The sequence below is a fragment of the Gymnogyps californianus genome, chromosome 4, assembly GCF_018139145.2.
Source record: "Gymnogyps californianus isolate 813 chromosome 4, ASM1813914v2, whole genome shotgun sequence".
Classification (NCBI taxonomy): domain Eukaryota; kingdom Metazoa; phylum Chordata; class Aves; order Accipitriformes; family Cathartidae; genus Gymnogyps; species Gymnogyps californianus.
The window spans coordinates 17,823,910-17,850,373 of NC_059474.1; the positions used below are offsets into that span (position 1 = coordinate 17,823,910).

The following is a 26,464-nucleotide window of genomic DNA, read 5'->3' on the forward strand; positions in this document are numbered from 1 at the left end:
AACTGGGACACTTACCCAAGTGATGAAGGCCTAGGTTGTCCAATGACAACTTAATATACAAGTGAAGAAGTGGCAACAGGTGACACACTGTAGCTCACCCTGATTTATCCTATAATCCAGTGACAAGGGAACTCTTTAAATGGTGAGAAAGCTGACAGAGGAAAAAAAACCAACCAAGCCTAGGTCTCCCACACATCATGGGAATGCTAAGTTGGTAGATAAGAAAAAAACCAAACATTCCTTCATCCAGTGTTTTGTGAATCAAGTTTTTTATTTTGTTCTCTTTTAAGTGCCAGAAAATGAAAGATTAGTTTTACCACTTCTTAAACAATTTCAAACCAACATGGTAAATTTGAATTTCACTGAAGCTATCCAACCAAATTGATTTGAGTTAGCAAATTTGAAAGAGCACCTAACTTCAGCTGCCCCAAACTACGAGTTTAAGTTAACTAATCATCCAGTCATTTCTTGGCTTTTTCCTTTGTGTCATCCAATTAAACACAAAGAAAACTATCTGTCTGAACAAACTAGTGAAGAATAATTGCTAAATGTTATTCTTAATGAAAAACATTAATTGTCTTTAATGTGTCTGTGTGATGGGATCTATCTGTGGCCTGGATATACTCCAAGAACAGGCAGATGCCAGAGCCACTTGCCAACCATACCTTTGTTTCCAGAGCTGCTGCAATTTTTGTGGGTTTGTTTTTTTTTTTTTAAATAAGTGGTAAATCATAAGATTTAACTAAACGGGCACTTTGGCTTCTGGTTACAGGTAAAACATTTACTTTGTCTTAATGCCTATTGAACTCAAGCCAATATTTTTCTATATAAAGAAAGGAAACACTGAAATTTTTAGGTACTGCAGTTCCTCATAAAACTAACCTTCGATGTGAAACACTTAATGCTGTATAGTCCTCTGTATCCGCTGATGTAATATGCATTAGCATTACTACGCTCAAGCATGCATTTTTTTTCTGGGCTTCCTGAGAGTAAGCCAATGAGTAAAAAGACGTGCCAGAAGCATAGGCTGCATATTTTCTAATAGAAAAATTGGAAACAGGAAAAATGGTGCTTGGAATATTTATTTTGCAAATTAAATATTCATCTAGGTGGGGAAGATGAAAAGAGGTGTATATAAACTTCAGCTGTGGTCACATTATTAACCTTCCAGACTCTCTTCATAGACAATTATTGGTTCAAAGTACTACTAACATGAAACATAAGATCATACTAACTAGAAATAAGCTAAGCAGTAAATTGGTAGCAACAGAGAACATAATGTAGTAAGAAATCAGATGGAAAAGTATTTCTGAAAGTATTATTTTTCAGTGATTTAGGGGAAAAGACCTACACAAATACATCAGGGATACAAACACGCTCTTTCTTATGAATCCTGCTACTTCTAACAGAGGTTAAGAAACAAACATTTCCATCCTATCAGGTTTCCTCCTCCTGTCTTTCAGTTAAAAAGGCTTTCAAATCACCAGTGCAAATCCTTCTCTGGAATATTTTGCAATGCCCAGGCATTTTATTGTATTTCATTACTTCAAAACAGATAGCCAGATGCTCAACTTGTAAAACTGATAAAGCAATATTTAAGCCAATGAAACTATGCCAACTCACATCAGTCCAGAATCTATTTGGCTCCTTTTACTATTAACAGACCAGCAACATTGTTGTATAACGTCTTCCTGCTGCAAAACAAAACCTCTTGAGAAAACTGTACCTCTAATACCATTATTCATTCACTTCTATCCACCAGAATTGCATAAAGTGCTCTTAAAGATGCAACTAATACCTATTCATAGTATAAACTAGGCAACAGTATTTTTCTAGGCTCTGCTGAATTCTTTTCAAATTTCAGGGTTATGTTTGCACTTGCCCTTTCTTATGACAGCTGATTTTGCCTCCCACTGTCTTCCAAGTGAAGAAAAAAATGAACAACTATTACTAAAAGATGACAGATAAGTTTTGAAATATTTCAAAAGTCTTTCAGGTTTCATTCTTTTCTAGCCATAATTACTGTCCTTCTCCTGGGAAGGATGGCTTGATTCTTTTGAAGAAGTACCTCTCAGGCTTTGACAGCCCATGGGCAAAAATACTGGGCAAGTACAAGGCTGTGCATGCCATCACAGTTGGCTCTCCCGTTTGATTATTTTAATTCACTGTGCTTGCAAGCACTATGAATACTTGAAGTCTATCTTATGTCTGCTCTCCCCTTCTTTTATTTATTGGAAGTAAGAAGTGTGAAATCTCAAAGGCAAGATCTAAAGTTGGAATCAGAGAGAGTATTTTGACTTCCTGTATCTTTTAAGTAGAAAGATCTGAGTTTCTCAATGCATTGCTAGGGGATGAATTTATATAAAAGACTTAAAACTGCCTTTTGATGTATTATAGAAAAGTCACCACAATTGAGAATTTGTTCAGAGAGTTAAAATAAGGCACCCAAATGCTACAGGGTTTTACTCATACTATGATGCTATTACATCAAAACGGTAACATGGCATAAGAAGTAATAACAAAATAATGAAATTATATTTTACTGTTGTCTTTAGTGTTATTTCAGTTACTTCTGTTAAGTTCACAGTTAACTGCCTTCCTAAACTTATGGCAATTCCTGACCGGAGGGACAGATGTGAACACACTAGGCACATCTCTGCTGCTGCTGCTATTTGGTGGTACCTAGACGATCTCTGTCAAGGCTTTGGGCATTTCTGTGCGAGCACTGTTGAAAGATATATCATGACAAGGTGATTCCTGCACTTCCATTTTAGATACTGTCCTGGTTTCAGCTAGGACTATTTTCTTCCTAGTAGCTGGTATAGTGCTGTGTTTTGGGTTTAGTAGGAAAATAATGTTGGTTATACACTGATGTTTTTAGTTGTTGACACTCCTTTTTTAGTGCCCAACGTGGCGCTCAAACCCATAACCCTGAGATTACGAGTCTTACACTCTACCGACTGAGCTAGCCGGGCCCAGTAGTTAGCTTGATTGGTTAGAGCATGGTGCTAATAACGCAAAAAGGTCTGGGTTCGATCCCCAAATTCCAAAAAAGGACTGTCGTGGTTTAACCCCAGCCGGCAGCTAAGCACCACGCAGCTGCTCGCTCACTGCCCCCCCACCCCTGGGATGGGGGAGAGAATCAGGAAAAAAACCTCGTGAGTTGAGATAAAGACAGTTTAATAGGACAGAAAGGAAGGAAAAACAATGATAATGATAATAATAATATGACAATAGTAATACTAAAAGAATTAAACTATACAAAGCAAGTGGTGCACAATGCAATTGCTCACCACTCATTGACCGATGCCCAGTTACTTCCCGAGTGGCGATCCGCCCCTCCCAGCCAGCCCCCCAGTTTATATACTGGGCATGATGTCATATGGTATGGAATAGCTCTTTGGCCAGTTTGGGTCAGCTGTCCTGGCTGTGTCCCCTCCCAACTTCTTGTGCCCCCTCCAGCCTTCTTGCTGGCTGGGCATGAGAAGCTGAAAAATCCTTGACTTAGTATAAACACTACTTAGCTACAACTAAAAACATCAGTGTGTTATCAACATTATTTTCCTACTAAATCCAAAACACAGCACTATACCAGCTACTAGGAAGAAAATTAACTTTGTCCTAGCTGAAACCAGGACAGGTACCTTCTAATTCCAGAACAGCCCTTTTCAATACTTGTTGAAGAGATCCTGTATTGTGCAAAAGCAAGGAACTGGACGACTCCTAATGAATTAGCGTTTGACTCACACAGAATCTCACATCCTTCTTTCCAAAGGAGCAAACAGGTGTGAATCTGATTTCTTTATCCAGAAAAATCTTAGTAATACAGAAATACTGCCACTTTGAAGTGCATCCCCAGAGAGATGAAATTATCATGATTCTGTCTACTCTGCATAGTGTTCTAGCTATGTCAGCCCAACCAAAAATGTGCCTTATGCAGCCAAGGAAGCTATTTTTAGATTTGAAATTGTATTCAGGTTAGAACTGGATTAGTAACAGCACATTGCCTAACCTTTGAGGCGGAAGCTCTGGGCTGAGCCATTGCAAAGGTTCCCAGATGGGAATCATGCCCTCAGTCAAATATAATGTTGTATAGTAAATGGTGGTTTCTTGGCTGTGAATATTCACGTATTTATAGAAGGAAAGAATTGTAAATTGAAATTATTTCAATTCCTTGGCAATACTGCCAAGTAATTGGTTCAGAAAGTAACTTATAGAGTACCAAGAAAAATGTAAAATTTCTCTTCAGAGGGAGCATTTCCTCCCTTTTGGGAGCATTGTTAGATTCTAAGATATTTTTCTATCCTGAATGTGTGACTTCAAGAAAAGTAATTTGATGACTCACTGCCCCACTTTTTCCATCTGCAAAACATGAACAATAATTGCTTCACATCATAAGCCTTTTGATTTCTTTGAGACCTTTCAGTGGAATACACCACCTTCATGCATATACACAATACTATGAGATCAGACAGTGTCCCACTACTCCTCCCTTCACACTTCAAACCAGTATAACTTTCAGGCATTACCCAGGGATGCCAGAATACCATGATAAATTTTCAGCTTTGAATGGACTAAGATATTGTTGTAGAAATATGTACATTTAGGGAAATTTGGAAAAGAATAAAGACGACTGATTTCTGAGAACCCATGTTTTGCATTAGGTGCAAAGAAGTCACTCTGGATAGGTCAACACAGGTTGGATTGACCTGAAATTCTCTCAGAGAAGAACCTGGAGAAAATGGTGGCATGCAGAAATCTGTAATGAAAACTAAAACCAGTATTTACCCAGAACTTTAAGAACATTAAGAACTACACTTAAATTCTGTATTTCTAAGACTGGGAAATGGATAGAATGTCAGAATCCAACTGTGATACCAGAATGTACAAATCTGTTTTACAGGAGAAATGAAAGGGAAAAGACCATGCTGCGCTCAAAACTAGTACAGCTAGTACAGCATGAATGGGAGAAAAAACGAGTGTTACACAGTAAATGACCACAACACATGCCCTGATTGCTGGAATATGCTGCACCAAGCAGGAGTAATGGCATGTGGGAAAGTGGAAGCAGGTAGGAGAGGTGGGCCAATATCTTGCTTAGCTGCCTGATGAGCCTATGTGTCCTTTTTCTCTTTGAACACACAAAAAGAGCTTATTATGGCCACTCAGAGTCTACAAATGCCAGCTGAGAAAGATCTAGGTCTTCAACTTTTGTGGAGCTGTTCCCATGCAAGCTCCCACTGAACTTGCTGGAAGTGAAACTGGTTAGAATCAGTGAAGATATAAAGCAATGGAAATTGTAGACAGCCACTTAGAACAGTGGCTATCTGTAATTCAGTAGTTCCACGGTGTGAACTACCTAATTCCTGTTGTTCATTACTTTTTCTTGAACTAGATTGAAGGAATTTTGTGTATTTGTGAATACCCTCGTTTTGCTTAATAAAATCTTGGAGCCTCAAAACCTGGATTGGCAGGAAAAAAACAACGAAATGGATGACAAATTCTCATGGTGAAAACATGTCCATTCACCCATAATCTCCCAGAATGGACAATCACAAATCATTTCATTGTTCTTCTGAAAAAGGTACCAAATGCAATGATATACTTGGGGTAGAAAAATAAATGCAGCACTGAGCATCATCAGAACTTTTCACTAGGGCACCGATTTCAGTTATGTTAAAGCAGTTGTTTTATAGCTTATGCATGAGATAAAAGTATCAAAATGTTCACAGGCAAAAACTTCACATGATCACACTGAAGAAAAGGAAATATCCTGTACGTAACATTTTAAAGCAGATAGCATTTGCTGAAAAGAACTGAACAACACAAAAGAGGAACACCTGAGAGGGAGAAAATGTGTATTCACAGTTGTCAGAAGTTTTAAAGGTGAACTGTTTACCTGGGTAACTGCCTTGTAGGGGTTCTGCTTTTGTTTTGGCAGAAAATTATTTATCCAACCTGTTATGGCTTTTCAAATAATGACACTTTTCTGTACAAATATTTTAGTAGATGTACTAATCTGGAAAATTTGCATCACTTGGCCTGCAACTGACTATACATTACAGCAGTTACAGGTGGATAATCTAATACTAACACATCTCAGGTATTTACTTCCAGAACAATCCATGTCCGCAGATTTGCATTTTGACTTAGGTGTAACCACAGTGGGAAACAGTACATAAGCTATGACATCCTCAAAGCTACTTTGGGGTCACAATGCTTTCTTTATTTCATTCTTGATCTTGAGAACATAGAGGGAGGCATACCTAACTACTAATAAATACTAAATTATTGCACATTCCAATTCGCTTCAGTCACCACCCTTACCATCAAGCAGGCAGAACAGAAACAATGATCTATTCGACCTTTTTTCCATTCAATTCTCTTGCTCAAGGGAGCAAGTAAGCAGGCCCTTTTACATGTCTACACACAAAAAAACCCACCAGAAAGTCAACAAGAGCTGTAAGGAAGATTTTAATCTCACTTAACTCTGTATACTGATGAACAGTCAGAATCACCATCCAACTCTGATGTAGCCAAACTCCTCACCAAAAAGCCTTAGTATATCTCCAAAGAGTGATATGTGAAATTTATCAAAATAAATAGGCTTATCAAAATCTTCATAGATGTTCAGGAGCAGTAATTTCTGTTATTTCTATCTAGAGTCCTTGCATATTTTCTTGAATGATAGTCACAGCAAATACAATTAAAATCTAATCAAGAATCTCTCAGATGAGAGGAAAAATGAAGAGCCCTTTTATTACTGGGTTACATTTATGCCCAGTTTACCTCAAGTGAAGAGTTTTGAAGTTTCCCAGTTAGGACTTCTTTCTCTTTCTCTAGTTGCTTTAGTTCACACTGAGATTTTCTTTTAAATTCCTCTAGCTGTGTTTGGAGCTCCTAAAGTAAAAAAAAAGAAAAAAGAAAAAAAAGAAAAAAGCGTGCAATAGTTGGGACAAAACATGCAGCATGAAAAAGAAAGAACATTTCTTCTACATTAACCTAGATAACAGAGCAGTTTACACAGTAATACATGCTACTTTTTACACAACAATACATGCTACTGTCTTTTAATTTCACTCATGTATTTTTTCAATCAAAGAAGTATTAACAGTTTGGTTTGGTTCTTTCTAATACTAGTGTTAGACAATACAGCTCACATAATCTTAATCTACTGAAAGCTTCCCCGAGGTGGAAAACTGTACAGCATGAAGAGTCAGACTGTTTTGCCTTGAGTGGTGTTAGTGTTCAAAAATAATTTAGTATGCAAGAGTCACTGACAAGATCTGAAAAAACATAAATATCGTCATGGTCTAACCCCAGTTGGCAACTAAGCACCACACAGCCGCTTGCTCACTCCTCCCACCCAGGGGGATGGGGGAGAGAATCAGAAAACAAAACAAAACAAAACCAAAACAACTCATGGGTTGAGATAAAGACAGTTTAATAGGACAGAAAGGAAGGAAAATAATGATATTGATAATGATAATGATAATAATAATATGACAATAATAATATCAAAAGAATTAGAATATACAAAACAAGTGATGCACAATGCAATTGCTCACCACTCACCAACCGATGCCCAGTTAGTTCCTGAGCAGCGATCTGCCCCTCCCAGCCAACTCCCCCCAGTTTATATACTGGGCGTGACGTCATATGGTATGGAATATTCCTTTGGCCAGTTTGGGTCAGCTGTCCTGGCTGAGTCCCCTCCCAACTTCTTGTGCCCCTCCAGCCTTCTTGCTGGCTGGGCATGAGAAGCTGAAAAATCCTTGACTTAGTATAAACACTACTTAGCAATAACTAAAAATGTCAGTGTGTTATATCAACATTATTCTCATACTAAATCCAAAACATAACACTATACCAGCTACTAGGAAGAAAATTAACTCTATCCAAGCTGAAACCAGGACAAATATACATTGACCATATAAATAACCAGATGACTAACTAATAGGCAATTAGTGGAAAAGGGAATCAAAGGAAGCACTATCTTATAGCATCCATAAAGAAAATCCCAGTGAGGAAGTAAAAATAAAATAAATAAAAAATTGAAGACTATATTATCACCTTATTGCTGGAAATAGTTTTTGAAAAATCAGTGATAATACCACTTGCAAGACAGTGACCAACAGCTTGTAGCAATCGTTTGTAGCAAATGTGAGCAATCATTTATTGTAGAAAGACTGAATGTGCAACTTCTAGAAATGTCCTGAAGTGATATATATTACAAGCTTATTAGTGTGCTTGCTCTTCCCATCTGTGCCGATTTGCTGACTCAAAAAAAAAATTCTACTATATTTTCAGACACCACAAATGGAGGAAACAGAAAAAATAGCAATTTAACACCTCCCCCATCCTGTACAGCCCCTTCTCACAGGCCCCTCCCCACCCTCATTTTTATAGCACTTAAAAATTCAAGATAACACAAAAAGTACCTAAAAACTAAGAAAGTGATAATCATTGGGAGGATGCCATGATATTAGGAAATAGAAGCACAGGCAACAGTGATGTATTCCTTGCAACTCATAATTAAAGGAGAATACATTAGCATTTCACAGTTTAAAAACAGGATAACTGTTAGGTAGCAATTAAAGGATGGAATCAAACACAGATACATGAATATTGCAAGGCAGAAATTAGCTTTAGTTTTGCCTATAAGAAAAGGAGAGGATATGGTCTTTTTGATTAAAACCTGAAGATCAGGTGTTTGCAGCATTCCCACTGCAACTCTGCCAACTGACTTCCTTCTCTATATCTTAATTTTTCTATCTGGAAAATAGATACAATACTTCTCAAACAGCTGTTACAGGCCTTAATTGCATCAGAGGATATAAATAGCATTACTAATGAAAAGTATTGTAATTTTACTTAATTTTTACTAACTCAAGATTTTTCTGATTTATTTAATATGAATCTCTAAGAAGAGATGGTTATAAGCTATAATATTTATTGCCTATAAGCAATAAATGCCTACTATTATGCCTTTTTTACTAAAGTATAAAGTGTTTCATATTTAAGTTTGATCTGACTCACATGAAGAGCTTCAGCCTGGCATCATTTTAAGTATACCTGTACAAACTTATTCATATTAAAGAATACACTATATAAAAGGCAAAGTCCTTTTTATAAGGCTTATACTTGATAGTGTAACTGTGTACCTTGAAAAACTGCATCTTCACATACTGATCAAATGTGAGCACTTCCACAATCAGATAAAATAATTTACTCACACAGGTTCCTTTTTGAGAAATGAGGTTACATAAATGTATAAACTTCAGCCGTTTCATAGGCAGAAATTAAATCTTCTGACAAGCACTTAACACAATTCCTAGTCTCCAAAATCTAGAAGGTACTATGAAGCTCAATATTTAGTGATAGGAGCTGCATGTTTTTTATGACTTCACAACTTGTCAGCAAATTATTTGATTATTCTCAAGTAAATGTTGAACTCAGAAAAGTATAGCAGCCTTAAAACTGCGAAAAATGGGTAGAAATACGTTCTTAGCACCAAGAAGAGTCTAAAGAACACTTGACCAGTAGTCTGATTGTCCAATTCTACAAACTGCTCTAATCAATTTTTTTTCTGTCTAGATGTCTGACAAACACACAAGTACATTAGGAGACAGAAACTAAATTCCTCCTTAGTTTATGCCCAAATTTGGCAAACCACTTGGGCATGCACTGAGTTGTAAACTTCAGTAAGCATTAAAACATGTGCTTAAAACTAAACACGTGTTTCAAGGTTTTCCTCCATTTGAATAGATTTCAGCTCACATTTAGGTTCCTACTGCACAGAAACATTACAGATTGCAAATTTCCTGAAGCCAAAGGATTCAGCCACAGACAGCAGTTCTCATGAAAGTGAAATCCTTTGAAGAATCTCTTGAGCCAATCGCTGCTAATGCACACCGACAACCAAAATTACAGCTCAGCCACTTAAAACATATTGAGAGAAGGTATTGCTCAGGTAACCTATCCGGATCCACGAGAAGATGAGCATTCTTTCTGACTAAAGTTAGATAAGGACACATATATGCAGGTATTTGTTTGTAACTAGTTGTCATTTCATTGGTAACACCTGCACTCTGAATCCTTTTACCAACACTTTGCAGAATTAGATCCTCTGCCTAAACAATGCAAAATTTTGATTAAATCAATGTATTTGAGTATTTCACAGCAGCAATCCATGGAAATTTAAGTCAGAAATTGGAATACACCTACAATACATTTTTTTTCAGGAGGGACCTTATATTAATCACTCCAGCTGTCACATGCAAAGCATGCAAGGATAAGTGTTGCTAAGACGGCAGTTTATCACATCAAGGATAAATTCACCTTCCTGCCTGTGGAGCTTTTCACAGAAATATATCAGCTTGACTTTTTTTTTTCCTTTTTTTTTTCCCAGTAAGACCGTAGCGAGAAAATCCTTGCATTTTATGTTAATTCAAAGCGCCTCCAGTGAGGATAATTCAAATGATGTCACTGTGACCAATAAGATTAAAACCAGATGAATTAGAGCATCTATAAATAGAAGAACATTCCTACCTTCTGCATTTTTTTCTTTCAGCTTCCATGAAGTTTTAGACTGGCTTGATTGCCTTTGTATGCTTCATTACAAGATCTTCCAGCTCTTTTAACAGCTATTCCTTCAGACAAATCTTTTCCTTATGGGACTGATGATTGCCTTTACAAAGCAAGTTCTCTGTGTCTTTTATTCATACCCTCTTTTAAAACAGCTACAGTTTCCATAATCTATAAAACACACTAGCTATATAATATGACAAAACCAGGGTACAATTCTGGGGTTGCAGTAGTCTATTTTGTAGGGAATATGCTATTTAGGTGGATATACCCCATTGAAAAATACTGGCTTTATGTTAGTTAACAATGTAGAACTGTAGTGATTCAGGGCTGTATGCCTCTTCTGCAGTCTAGGGATGGGGTTTTTTTGCTGTTCTGATTTGATTTTGGGTGTGTGACTCACTTCCAACAATGCCAGCTTCCTCAAAGACAACCTTAGTTCTGTGAAAAAGCACAAAGGACAATTTGGTTTTTGTTATGTCTCTGGTGCCAGGTCTAATTTTCCAGAATGCTAGCATAACAATATTTTAGGAGAACTAAAAAAAAAAGAAAAGATTTGGGGCTGGACAACTGTTTAAGGGGAAATATTGCACAGAGGGAACTCTCAGGATACATACATTCCTCATTGTACTGAGTTTATTCCTGGTATTATTTCTGCATAGCTTTTCAGAAGAACTGTTCTCTATATTTAAAAAAAATAAATCAGTATTCCAATTTTACCTCAGTGGAGAAAGTTTGCCTTGGACCTTGTTCTCTTTAAGGTTTTGGTTACAGAAGAAGTTGAACACTGCCCTGGTCTAGCTCAAGGATGTCAGTAGTTTCTTTGCTGTCATTGCAGCAACTCATGTACTTCAGGTTATGAACACGAGAGGTCAGAGATCTGGGAGTCTTACAGGATTGACTGCCGTAGAATAACCCAAAAGCCATTAATCTTAAAAGAAAAATGACATTGATTTCAGTACTTTTGGCATGCCATGCCTTTGAGTATTTGAGAGCAAACCACCTGTTTAAGCTCTTGCACTTCTTCAGAGCCGCTCTTGTTCTGGCTCTGTTTGGTAGAAGTCATTTGCTGCAGCTGTGTTATTTGATGTTTCAGTTCATCTACTTTATTAATAACTTTGCTTTGGGAATTCAATATAGTTTCCATATCTTCTGTGGTATCAAAATTTACATTTCAAATAGCATAAATAACTTGTGGAATTTCCAATGTGAGTGACTACTAACAAGGGAAATACTTCAGAATGACATTAATGAGCATCTTACCTGCCTTTTGCAGGATTTCCTTCTCTTGAAGTGTATTTCTCTCTTTGACTATACTTAGATCTTCTTCCACTTTTTTCACTATACCTTTTGATCCCGGAATTTCTTGTTGTGTTCCCTTAAGCTACACTTTCAAATCCTAAAATATGCATGACATTACTTCTACATTTATTACATATGTTCTTTTTTTGTCATCTGAAATAAATGGTCATTTTCTCTCTTGGCACAGTTCCATGATATAAATCTTTCACCTACAGAGCTGGTTTAAATGCATTTTTTGCGGTTCCATATCCTTAAACTGTCTCTGCTGCCACAATATTTGTAATCTGGAGCCATTCCCTCAGATGTAGGTATCATTGTAAAGTGAACACTTATCAAGAGTTACCATCTGAAAGATGTCTGAGATTATCCTAAACTTGGAACAGGATATACTTCCATTAATTTCACGACAACTTGTGCTAAAAATTAATGAATATTAGTTTGGGTTTTTTTTCCAGCTGCTGAAGTACAAGAGTTTGTAACATAATCCATAATACAGATGCCTAAAAACAGAAAAATTGGCTCCTACAGACTTTACTGGGAATTGTCTGTCCATAACTAAAGGCAAAAATTTGAACCATATTTAATGTTCTGTTTCTGGAGGTTCTAGTCTCAGTTTCCAGATGTCTAACATAATACTGCAATATTCACTCAGACAAAATTGCCATTTGTTCCTATATGAATGTTGAGTAAAACCTCAGTTAGTTAAAACTAACTTGTATTTAACACTCTCTGTAGCTGAAAACCTAAAGGTAAGCTTGTTCCTTTTACCTCTGGCATATGCCAAAATTCTTCCAAAACTAGACTGAACAGATCAGACTTCAGACTTAATGACTTGTCTTCCTTTGTATTCTCTCTTCCACAGTAATAACCATAAACGTGCACTAATGTGATGCCTTTCATCTAAATGTCTCAAACCTCTTGGCATATACTAAGGAGAAAACAGAAAATTCATCTTGCTTAAACACCAGTCCTTTTACCTTTCAAGCCTTATAATAGCTTTTCTTGCTAGTATTTACTAATGATCAGAGGTATTACTGATTAAAGAAATGTTTCTGTTTCCCAGTCTGCCATTGTCCACAGGATTCTGAAACAAATGTAGTATTTAATGGTGGCGTCAGAAATAGCCAATTTAGAAAGGAGAAACTTCTACTTTTTTATTTAAACTGGAAAGGAACAGAAAATAACATTGTGTCTAACTGTTTTCCTTCTTCCAGATTTATCCTAGACTGAGGCTATCTCTTTGAAGATTCAAGGCAATATACTCTGGCGGTATGTAAATCAGCCTCATTCCATAGACTTAGAGGATCTGAAATGTACAAGTTGAGCATATGTCCCTCAGAAAATATTTCAGTTTTATCCAGCTGATACTGAATTTAGAAATTAAATTGCTAATGACACCACCTTCTTATTTCCTATCATGTTTTACATTATTTATTCCTAAAAGACTACATTTCTTATACGATAAATCAGAACAGTAAACCACGTGCATACATTTTCATGTCTCCAGTCTTCATTTCTCCTGAATGTTACTTCAAGTACCCACAAGAAATCAGGATCTTACTTTCCCTCTTCCCCTCTATCGCTTCAAACTTCTACAGAGCCAGGACACTCTTCCTTATTGAAACAGATATTACAGATTTCCCTGACAATTTAAAAAAATGGGTTATCTGCATCTCTGCCATTCATTATATCCTCTCCACTTTTCTGCAGAAGATAGAGGTGGTTCTGCTACAGATTTACACACTGAGAGAATGGAGTCTGAATAATGTTGGGGAAGGCATATTCAATTCACCCTTTGATCTTGCGAAACAAAAAGGCAGTGACTGTATTGAAGGCTGAACTCCCTCAAAGAACATCGTCAAAGAAGAGGCCCAGAACTCTGCACCATCAGCAAAATGATACTGACAGGCAAGATGTGAGGGCAGATGGTGAAAACGGTCAGAGTTGTCTTGGAGGAACACAGCTGACTGAGGTGACCCTGCTCTTTACAGGATTCTGGGGTTCTCTGACTCTAAAGGAGATAAATCTTCTTTCCCACCAGGAAACAATTATTGTTATACTCCAAGTCTAGACCTTCAAAGTGTTTTCTTATCTCATATGCAAGATTGCTGTCATAGGGCTGGGGACAGGTCTGGTAGGTGAGTTCATGTGATGGGAAGGACCAATAGCATTAGAAGGAAGTGGAACTGTTGAGCACAGAGTGCGGCTGGGTTCTTCGGCTTCAGTGCAGTTCATCAGTGTCTCTCCCACACCCTGACCTTATGTACCAAATGCAGCTGGTTGGCAGATTGCCCATGATGTGCCAACCTCTGAAACTGCATCTGACACATGACGCAATTAGGCAGCAAGGGGCTGCAGAGCTGTGCTGCAAATGTATGAGATACACACTAGCTAGGGTAGACAGGCAAAGTGTGAGGTGAGAATAATGGTGAAAGTCTCATGGCTCAGCACATAAAACTTCACAGGTGTAAAGGACACTTCATTAAATGTCACTTGGTACAAGCTACTGTTGCAAGAGTCATACAATACGAAGCACTTGATTCCTAACCTGCCAGCTCAGGTCTCTTACCTAACCCTGTTCATATCCATGCACTGAACTGTTGGCAACCACAAAAGAAAAGGAGAATGTACTCTGTAAATACTCATTGCTTACATTAGCGTCTGCTTGCTGTTCTCTTCACATTTCTGGGCAGGAAAGGTAAAGCTCTGTTCATTCAACAGACAAATTTTACCTCACTCCTCCCTCGGGGAATACAAAGTAGTGTTCAAAGAGTTCTCCTAATGAGTTACTAATCATCTTAACTCATTCTTTAAAACTCCCAGCACTATATCCCTCCTATTTCTCTTCTAAGCCTCTAAAACTGCTTTAGTGTTTACAAAGCATTTGACTCAATATGGTATTTATAAGACCCCTCCTCCCTCAAATTTTGAAGAATTGATAATTCGCACTTTTATAGGCAGAGATAGGGATCACAGTCTCATACTCTACCTGTATTCTCTCCTCCAGCTTCTGGGAATGCTTCTTCCTCTCATTTATCTTCTGGCTTTTCTCCTCTAGGTCTGCCTCCAGCTTCTTTACCTGCTGCAGCAAAAAACCTTCCTCAGCCTCTGAGCTCTTCCTTTGCTCCATTTCTCTTTGCTGACAATTCTTCTTTGTTTCTATCACAGATTGTTGCATAGCATTTTTCAAATCCTCTTTTTCTGTCTCATAAGAGGCTTGCAGTTTGCTTGTTTTCTGAGTGTATTCTTCAGTTGCTCTCTGGTTGTCACTCTTGAGGTTTCCCATCTCATTTATTAGAGCTTGTCCTTCCACACTGTATTTTTCATTTAAAATTACTTTTTTACCTAAATATGCTCTCCTAGATGCTTTGCATTCATTTAGCAGTCCATCAGACTCCTGATTTAAATGTAGAAGCTTGTTTTCAAAGTCTGCATTGGTATCTACTGTGTCTGTAGAAAGGACCATCTGTGCTTGTTTTGCTTCTGTTATCGGCTCCCTCTCTTCCACCTGCTTCTTGCACAATGTTAACTCTGCCAAGGCTTCTTCCTTTAGTCTCTTGTGTTGTTCTACTGCAATTTCAAGGGCCTGAATACGTTTTCTCAGCAATTGTTCCTCTTCAACTTTGCTTTTACACTGGAGAATTGTTTCCCTTGTCTCAGCAAGAATGTGCTGAATTTCTTCTTCATGAGCCTCTCTCAGAGCCTGTATACTAGCCTCATGTTCATCATTCTTAGTGTTCAGGGCATATATCACCTATAGAACAAGAAAAAATAATAGGAAATTGAAGTACCTGGTAAATGGTAGTCATGAATTCAGTCACTACATTTATCAAGTTGTTAAATGCTAAAAGAGAATTACTGCTACAGTTTAATCTTTTTTTGTTGTTGTTTCTTTGTGGTGTTGGTTTTTTTTTTCACTAGGAACAGAAGGGACAATTATAAACTGCAAAACCTTATAGGGAAGGAAGACAATACTGTGAGAAACAATATTATTTTTAACTTTTTGTCAGAAATTTCCTTTTTTATTCTTGGCAAGTTGGCACTTCATGCCCCTAGTTTGATCTCTGATACAAGGAATGAAATAGGGTCCCTTCTCTAGCTAACTGACTCCGTATTTGTAGTCCAGTTCACCTAGCCTTCAGTGCAGGAGGACTACCTGCCATGTTGCCTTTAGCATTAGCAAGTGCTGGGGACCAGCAGTAGCAGATCTGTAGAGTGAAACCTGAAGTCCTGACATCCAGTTCATGTGGACCAAAATCACTCTGTGATGTAAATGAAAGGAAAGTTTGTAAGGAGGATTAAATTTTGCACTCCTGACAAACTAAAACACCACTAAAGATGCACTCCTAGAAGCTGTATGCCTGGCAAGTTAGCTTGGTCAGCATTTCAAGATAAGTACTGCTCAACTGCAAGCACCTTTTGGCTTGATTCTGAGAAGTGTTCAGGCAATGGGGTTTTTTTTCCTCACTTCAGTAACAGCTATAAATCTCAGAAATCAGGTTTTAGCAGATTCGAGCGAGCCTCTGATGACAAGAACAATAATTTTTTTAAACAATTGATTTAAACTTTTTGATGTTTTATTTTCTTCTACAAAATGCAGAATTCTCATGACTATAAGACAAGTTATTACCCCAAGCAGGCTTCGTCCATTACCCATGACATACACGAAAGACCTCTCACAAAAGCTGTCGTACAAGCATGCTACTATTGTTCTGAAAAGAAAATGCTATTAAAAGCCCACAGTAGACTGAAATGAAGAGGTCAGAGTCAAAACTGGTAAATGTGCATGTTAAGCTTACAAGACAGTTATATATAATTGCAAACATAGTAACTGCCTTGAAAAGACACATGCTTGTCTTTTCAGGCCCCCATTAGGACACATGGGGCCTAATCCAGTTTCTACTGGGCATAGTTATCTAACTCAAGGGGAACAACACATTATGTATTAACATATGTGTGGAGGTTTTCCACTTGTTTGGTTCGTTGGGGTTTTTTTTAGAGAGAACTTGCTGCTCTACAAAACTAGGTTTGGAATTTGTATACAAGTTATGACAGATACTTTCAGTCTGGCCTGAGCCCATAGAGCTTAATCAAAAGATTCCTAGACAGTGTTTGAGAAAATAATAGTCTTAAGTACATAAATAAATACAGAAGCAAGGTCACAACTAATTGTTTAATTACACTAGAATTTTAGCCCTGTAATCTTCAATATTTCCTCAGGGAAAGCCTCAATTGAGAGATCAATAGGCGTCCTGACCACAATAAGTGTCACAAGTCTGTAGTCTGTGTTGTATAAGCCCTGAGGATGTCTCCAGAATTACTGATTTTGCTTAGCTATGTCTAACCATTTTTTGTGCTATCTGTATACGAATAACATATTGAATTTCAGTCATCCATAAATGAAAGCAAACACACAAATACATCTTGCGTGTATTCAACTTCCTCCCTGGCAGTAATGAATTAAGTACAGAAATCTTAAAAAGTCACAAATGCAAAACATGGTCTAGATACATTTCTGCATAAATATGTGACAAAAGAGAGTAACAGCATCATATTCCAGAAGATAAGCAGACAAGAAGTAATTATCTACATTTAGATATGTATATTTTTGGGTGCCATGGTTTAGGCCCAGCCAGTAACTAAGCACCACGCAGCCACTCACTCACTCCTTCCCGCCCTGGTGGGATGGGGAGGAGAATTGGAAGAAAAAGGTAGAAAATGCGTGGGTTGAGATGAGGACAGTTTAATAGGACAACACAAGGAGAGAAGAAATAATAATAACAATAATACTAATAAAAGAGTATACAAAGTGAGTGATGCACAATACAATTGCTCACCACGCAGAACCTGATGCCCAGCCCGTTCCCGAGCTGCAATCCCTCCTCCCCCCAGCCAGCTCCCCCAGTTTATGTACTGAGCATGATGTCATATGGTATCGAATATCCCCTTGGCTAGTTCAGGTCAGCTATCCTGGCTGTGTCCCCTTCCAGCTTCTTGTGAAAATTAACCCTGTACCAGCTGAACCCAGGACATTGGGCCTTAGATTACATGCTGTTAATTCTTCTGTTATTTTTAACCATTTTTCCTTTGAAACAGAAATAGTTACAGGATACCAAGCAGATTCCTTCTCCCCACTAACTAAAATCGTTCCATGAACCTTTCTTAACTGTTCAGGAGACAGACATAAAAACGACAAGGAGAAGATTAATTTTGCCCACAGGTTTAGAATGACCAGTAATTAGTTTGGGCAACTCTTCAATTAACTAGGTCAGATGTTGATGATCACATTCCTGTGTTTCATTCCACCAGCAAAACAGAGATTGAACATCCAGCCTTTGTGACTCAAAGACTTCCACTCTTAATGATTAACTTATCTAGTAAATCAGCACTGCCTGTCTCATATTATATTGTGTTCAGGCTGACGGTGGAATTTGGGTTCCTCTAAAGTCTGACTTCATCATAGAGATTTCCCAAATTCCACTGAGCATTAGACCTTCACCAACATCTTGAGTTATCTAAAAGAATGAAAGAAACTGGCCTCCCTGCCTTATCTATTATTCCTACACTTCTGTTCAATAGTGGCTAGAACCACAATGAAGAATTTTGACTTGAAAATGCTTGCCCTTAAATTTAATCTTCAAGCTTGAGTGCTGAAACTGATTCCTCAGTATCTTTACCTTCTTAAGTGATTTAATTTTTAGAGGGCTGCTGCTCTGTACTTCATGAAATTTAAGCCCCTCACACATGCCTTACACTGCCTACCGAATATAGCTACTATATTCCTATTCCAGATACCTCATTTAAGAGACTGGAGTTATGTGAGATGAATCTGGGACTTTATGTGCTGGAAGGAAAAATACTGAAAAATTATTTCAGCATCTGTACTTTGCAAGTGTACATACTGCTGGCTAATGTGGTATAAACTTCTTAACAGTTGTGTTGATAAACAGCTTTTTAAAAGCAGCTCTAAGGTTGACCAGTTTGACAATACAGACAGAATTGCTTTCAAATGAAAAGAGCGCTACATTACTCTTTGAGTTACTAGCATAATACCCATGGCTACTGCCTCCTTACAGTTCTCCAAAACTGAATGTATTGGGAAACATTGTACTGATTTTACAGCAACTGAGAGTTATATGACAGGTTGGTAAAAACACTATTACACACGTGCACTTGAACATTAACAGTGCATTGAACATGAATACATCTTATTAGCTTATTTTATCCTCCAAATGCTGTAAATCTAAATGGCATTTCCTTTCTCCTTTTCTTTATGGTGATGTAAAATAACAAAAAAGAAAACATTCAACTGCACCTCATCAGTGAAGACAAAGCTAAAGCATTCAAACCAAAAAAGACTGTTCTATCTTCCTACAGTAGTGTTAAACACTGCTCTTGTAGGAACCTGACTATCATAATGAAAACAATGGTTCTAGCAGGTTGCTTTACTAGCTGAATAAGAAGTGAGACAGTTTGGTATGGAAGCTGTGGAGTGAGGACAATAAGAAGAATCAAAAAGATCATAAGTATTCTTCCTTCAGGCCCAAGCTAGTGGGCACAAATCCTTCCTAACGGAGAAACGGCTAAAAGAAAAAAAAAGAAACACAAGAATGAGAAAAGGCCCTGAGGGAGGTGCCAAACACAGTACTCCTGGCAGCACCCTAAACAAAGCAGGGAAGGAGACAAGTTTTGATTGCTAATTAGCTTGCTAGAGGCTCACTGAGGCCAGGTGACCGTATCATCTCCTTTTCACTAGTAGCGGTAGTATCTTATCTTCACTAGCAGGTGAACTTGTTTCTATGAATTCTGTCTTTTCTACTTCCCAAGCAGACCACAGCAGAGTGAGGTATCTAAACATGTCAGCCTTAAAAGGGTCTCTTTTAAAGCAAAGGACAGAGAAATTATTAAAAGTTCAGTTACTGAAAGAAATGGCTCTGTATCCCTTAGCCTCTTCTGTCACTGTAACTATACAGGTTAGAAAATAAAACCAACTCCCACAATTTATTAATTAATACAATTATCTTTTGTTCTTTCTAACACTGAATAAGGAATAATGTCTTTTAATTAAGGTAGAGGCCTATGCTATGATTAGCTACAGTGCTGATCCAATTTTACACCTATGCTGATTTCAACTGAATGATACCTCTGTAACATATGATCAGGGACCTCATGAACTAAGTCTCATATCTGTCCTTGTATCCTCTGTGGCTTCCTGAAAGCACAAGAATAATTTTATGTACCCAAATAGTTGCAGCACCTGTTGATAACATTACCCATTTATGTGTTTATATGAGAGAAGCCTTAAAAAAATTGGCACTCCAAACATCTAGAAATGTTTCAGAACCTAAAATTACAAAAATATTTTTAAAATCACAAGGAATTTTGTTTTTTGTTTTTTGGGTTTTTTAATTTGCCTTATGATTTTTTAATCTTCCAGGTATGCCTTCAGCACCTTGCAGAAACACAAGCTAAAGTAATTTATTTTCCTCTGAAATGAAAGCTCAGCTCCAGCTGAAATAAATTTGTTTTCAAAAGCTGGAGTTGTGGGGAGAAATACCAAAAGTTTCTTTTGTGAGCTTTCAGATTACATAGCCTACTACCATCCCATTCATTAGAAAAATGTTACAAAGTACATTTCTTTTTATAAGAAACACATACAGTTCATGGTTCATTTATCCACTCACTGTGACAGTACATTAAAATTACCTTGAATCAACACAGACCAACACACTGTTAACTGTCACTTATAAAACAATAAAAATACCTTATTTCAAGCCTTTCACTGTCCGCAAGTTATTAAAAATATTTTTCCAAAATTTCCCAGCCCTCAAACTTCTATCTATCCATGCATAGTGGGCATGGATAACAAATGAACAAAGTCAGAGACGCAAAGAGTTCAGGGCCAACTTATGTTCAAAGGCGTTCATGAGCTCAAAGTCAGAGCTGAGAATCCAGCTACAGCTCAGAGTGCCAGCTTCTTGCTGAAAACAGCATGTCTGCTTTTAGCTCTGGAAACTATAACCAGAAACTAAGGAGCTTTGAGGATGCAAGTTCTATGAAAAGCCAGATGTTCCAGCATCATGCTGCAAACATGCAACTGGCTTGACATAGCCTTAGCTCAAGTTCAGGAAGCTCTATCAGCTCCCACCTGTGTTGACCACAACAACCCAAGCTGGTTTCTACAGCTCCTCAGGCTTCAGAAGAGCTGCATTGCTTGTGTCCTGCACCAGAATGAATCCTAATTACTGTACTAAAAAAGGATTTTGGTTCAGGAGGTTCTCTTTTAGTGCAGGGTCAATCTAAATCCTTTCATCCGTTGCTCCAACCATGTTAATAAAGCCTTTCAGATCCTGGAGGGGTGGGAGGGGGGTGCAGCACAGAGGTAGCCAATGGCTCTGTATGAAATCTGCTTGTGTTTAGATGATCTGATGTCTCTTGGCCAGAAGCTCACTGTGCAATGTCTCACCCTCCTGAATGACTGTCGTGGTTTAACCCCAGCCAGTAGCTAAACACCATGCAGCTGCTCCCTCACTCCCACCCCGCTCCCAGTGAAACTGGGCTGGGTTTGAAAGAAGGTGAAACTCGTGGGTTGAGATAAGAACAGTTTAATAACTAAAGTAAAATATAATACTAACAATAATAATAATGAAATATAATAATAATAGTTGTAATGAAAAGGAATATAACAAAAAAAAAAGAGGGAAAAAAAGGAAAAAAAAAATCAGTGATGCACAATGCAATTGCTCACCACCCGCTGACTGATGCCCCAGCAGCAATCTGCCCCTCCCAGCCAACTCCCCCCAGTGTATATACTGGGCATGACATTCTATGGTATGGAATATCCCTTTGGCTAGTTCAGGTCAGCTGCCCCAGCTATGCTCCCTCCCAGCTTCTTGTCCACCTGCTTGCTGACAGAGCATGGGAAACTGAAAAATCCTTGGCTTAAGATAAGCGCTACTTAGTGACAACTAAAACATCAGAGGGTTATCAACATTATTCTCACACTAAATCCAAAGCACAGCACTGTACCGGCTACTAAGAAGAGAATTAACTCTACCCCAGCTGAAACCAGGACAATGTCCCACACTATCCATAGTATTTGTGGTTTTCCTTATTTAGAGATTCACACTAGAAGAGGGAAAGTTGATCTTACATTTTTTAAATTTGAACACATTGCCCTTTTTCCTACATGTACCATGTATTACAGTCAGTCCAAAAATATATTGAGATACTAAAATGTATCAAGAAACTATAAGCATAAAATGTCTACAGGTTTCTGATCTCTTTTGGCATGTTTTTTGCCTCTTTCTGCCTCTCCCTTTGTTTTTTTTCCCCTTTTAGTTTAAATTTTGTACAAGGAAATCCCACAGACACATTTATTCAGTCCTATTTTTTACTTTTTTTTTTTTTTGCCTAGTGCAGTGCAATACTGAACATAGAAAACCTTAGTTTACTGGCCTATGTTTTGCACTTGATCTCTCAAGTGCAATCGAACATAAAATTAGCCCTGGCCTAAATTTTACTAAAGAGACATCCAGCTGTCCCTCATTTGTATTTTACAGTTTCTAATAAGCTAAGCAGAGTAATTGCCAGGCAACTTAAGAATTAGGAAAGTAAAACTATATTGCAAGAATGTTTCCACAAGCAGAGGAGGTGCTAAAAAAGGCAGTAATACCGCATCCCAACAATTTCAGCAAAGCAAAAATATACTATAGAATCACAAAAGTTAATTCTAGACAGAGACTCCTCTGCTGGGAAATTCACATGCAGTTTATTACTGAAATTTCTTCTGGAACTGTTCTATAAAATCTACTCAACTTTAATTCCTTCTCTTTACACTGGTCACAAATCTACTTGCTATGACTTTGGTTGTAAGCAGTGCCTCCTCAGCATCTCAAGAAATAGGTCTTCCTAGACAGTCATGGAAATATTAAAGATTCCTCCAATTCTAACATGGAAATTTTGAGCGAAACTGGTTGTTCTGAAACACAGCTACCACAGAAGGAGGTCAGAGGAGGCCATTAGTAATTACTGCAAGGAAATGACAAGAAAAACCCTATGCATTTCGTTCTCAGAAGGATGTTTCCTGCATACAAGAGATGGGATTCATCTCACCTAACATCATCCATTTCATCATTACACATCTAATCTAGGTTAATCAATGGAGAAAGATATGTGCCTTCAAAGGACAATGTTTCCCTTTCCTGTATAGGTATCTAAACCAGGTAATAGAAGTGAAGTGAATTGCTTCAGGTGTTTGACTCGTTTTGTTATTTTCTTCTGCATACCCAACTTCCCAGCTCTTTCTTCTTCTATAGAGCTGAGACAGAGTCCCATACAAAGGGAAGAGACAAGTTTTAATTCTCAGAGGCTGAAACTGATTAATTTTCCTCTGTTTCTCTGTTCTCTGGGGTTTCTCTCCATCCTGCACTAATGTCTCACTTCACATTCTCTTCATTTCTGTATATCCACTTCATGTTGTTTTAACAACACTTTACAAACCTATACAGATATTGGGCATACAGATACCATGCACATCTGCTTTGATGCAGGATTTTGGAAAAACAAGCTTTTTTCCAAACTAAATACAGTTTATTTTGTCTTCCATCTATATTTCTTTTTCCTTTCCATTGTCTTTAGATGTTTATGATTCCCTTTGAATTAATATCACCTGTTATGTTAATACGTTCTTTATTTTTACTTCCAGATCATTAATTAGTATGTGAAATACTGGAAGCTCTAACCCAGATCTTTGTAGCATCTGCCTCCCTACAATATGATGTTATAAACCTTTTGTTTACAGTTCCTGATTCATGTTGTATCTTACCTGTCAAAACCCTTTTCTACATAACTTTGAAATAATTTTGCAAAACTTAAATATCAAAAGCACTATTATTTTTTGTAGATGTTGTATGCAATTAAAAACTAGAATAAATAAAATCAGTCAGCATGACATTTACATGAAATGTATTTCTATTTCTTTGCTCTCCCTGAGGTGAATCAAATTCATCCTGAGCGTATTTATCAGGTTAAGTTGTATTCAAATGCTGTCAGAGAGGATCACATTATTTTTCAGTAAAAGTTAAATTAGGTAAAATTTCTGTCTATTAAAAGCCACAGAACTAGATGAAAACACTTTAAAAGATTATGCTTATTCATTGATAAAGTAAATCAACACACACACATATGTAGACAAGCAGAAAGGCCAAATTGTTTGATTTCAGAGTCCTTTTTGTTCACCTTTTGTAAGCTCTGTCTTGGTGAAATTCTTGCATAACTCCTTAAGATCTCAAATATCCCCATAAATCTTTGGCTTTTACAGTCTTGGATGAGTTCAAATCCATCTTATGAAGCTGTTTCAGACAGATAACATGCAAGAAATAGAAGATTTCTTTGACACAAGCCACATTTATATCTATGCCCTCTGTCTGGCTATGTTAAGGTCATTGTAGTTGTCCTGGTTTCGGCTGGGACAGAGTTAACTGTCTTCCTAGTAGCTGGTACAGTGCTGTGTTTTGGATTTAGTGTGAGAATGATGTTGATAACACGCTGATGTTTTAGTTGTTGCTAAGTAGCACTTATCCTAAGTTAAGGATTTTTCAGTTTCCCATGCTCTGCCAGCAAGCAGGTGGACAAGAAGCTGGGAGGGAACACAGTCAGGACAGCTGACCTGAACTAGCCAAAGGGATATTCCATACCATAAAGCGTCATGCTCAGTATATAAACAGGGGGGAGTTGGCTGGGAGGGGCGGATCGCGGCTCTGGCATTGATCAGCGGGTGGTGAGCAATTGCATTGTACATCACTTGTCTTTTTTTTTGTTGTTGTTGCATTCTTTGTCATTACAATTATTATTATTATTAGTTAGTAGTGTATTTTTATTTTTACTTTAGTTATTAAGCTGTTCTTATCTCAACCCATGAGTTTTACTGTTTTTTCCTTTCCTCCTCCCCACCCCACTAGGAGGGGGGAGGGGGAAGCAGCTGCCTGGTGCTTAGTTGCTGGCTAGGGTTAAACCACAACAGTAGTCTAGGTGAATTTTTAGTGCAGAAGTGAAGTCAACAAATCTGTGTCAATAGAAGGAATAAAAAGGCCTTATTTCCCTGTAATTCACTGATAATTTAGCTGTTTGTTTTTTGTTACCTATCTAAAACTTATAGGAGAGCTTGATAGGTTTATATCCCAGAAGTTTGATCTCTATTATGCTTCAAAAATATGAGCTAATGCATCTCATTAACCAGATCTAAATACAGTGGTGACAGAATTAATTTGTCAAATTAACACTCAATTTGTGAAAATTTTTCATTACATCCCAGATTTTTAAAGATCTTTAAGGAGTCTAAAATTGCAGACATATGTTCAGTGCTTTCAAAGGGTTGGGGTTATTTTTTTTTATGATTCTAGATATTTATCGATCTGAAACTTTATCCTTCCAAAATATCTTTTAAAACCTTGTTACGGATTATGATAAAGCAACATTGTCCAATTTTACAACAAATGCAGTAAACAAACAAATTCATCGAGTAAGTTCTCGATTCCTGTTTTTCAAAGTATTTCCTTACTTTAAATATAGTAGAATTTGGAAGCCTTGCAAATACAAACTGTAGAATCGTTGATTTAATTACAGCCCAGGGTGAAACAGATTCTCCCAACCAAATACATCTTTTTGTGGAGACAAACATTATAATTTATTTAAAACACTGTTTATTGCAGGTTTTGCCTTCAATGTAGATCTGTGATAAGCACAGATAAAATGAGTCTTCCTAATCCAGACTAAAGCATTATACAGATTGGATCAAATTCTTACTCTCCTGTAGTTTGCAGGTGAAATTCTGATAGAGGAATTTTTAAAATTTAAAAAGATTTCCTTATATGTTCTACATACTTTGCTAATTAAGAAAAGAAACCATCAAAACCCTCAGGTATCCATGAATTAATAACAGCAGTTTCTACTACTGCAGGCACCAAAATTTAAGTTCTTTGCTGTTGTAAGCAAATTCAACAGTGGGAATACATGTGAAAGTTTCACAGACCCTCTGCTGCTACTATGTTAACAAAAGGGCTGTCACTTTTTTCTTCCCAGTTTATTATGTATACACTTTTAAAAAAGAAAAGCACAGTATTCTAGGGGCTATGGAGATTTCAGTTGCCTTGCAGTTTTCTCATCCTAATAATATGCAGTTCATACTCTTGTTTTGTCATGACTAAATACATTCTCTACTCAGAGAGAATAGTCAGTTTTCAGAATAGAGATCATGAATAGACTCTCTAGAGCGCTGTACTAGCAGCTATCCTACTGAATACATCCATTAAAATTTTGAAAAATAAATTAATATCAAAAGTGATAGTTGACTACAGGAGTTGCAGAAGAACCTCACAAACACAGTGGTAAAAAGACAGATAAAGTTCAGCATAGATAAATGTACTATAATGTACTTTAAAGGAGTAAATCTAAATTTTCTATACATACTGACAGAATCTGAAATTGCTCAGGAAAGAAATCTTGGAGCTATAAAATATACAATGAAGACAGCAGTCAGACAGCTAGATAATGGGACTTCTAAGCAACAAATGCA

General features: G+C 37.3%; 1 protein-coding gene and 1 non-coding gene across 2 annotated transcripts in view; both read right to left on the reverse strand.

The window, feature by feature from the left end:
* The window catches only part of FAM184B (family with sequence similarity 184 member B), a 49,296-nt gene that overhangs the window by 12,821 nt on the left and 10,011 nt on the right, over positions 1–26,464 (reverse strand). The window contains exons 2-3 of the mRNA XM_050896177.1: positions 14,879–15,643; positions 6,790–6,900 (exon numbers count right to left, since the gene is read on the reverse strand). Of these exons, the coding sequence (XP_050752134.1) occupies positions 6,790–6,900; positions 14,879–15,643 (876 nt within the window). The remainder of the gene's footprint in view (positions 1–6,789; positions 6,901–14,878; positions 15,644–26,464) is intronic.
* On the reverse strand, positions 2,903–2,975 carry TRNAT-CGU (transfer RNA threonine (anticodon CGU)). The gene has a single exon. It is a non-coding gene; the product is annotated as a tRNA-Thr (tRNA).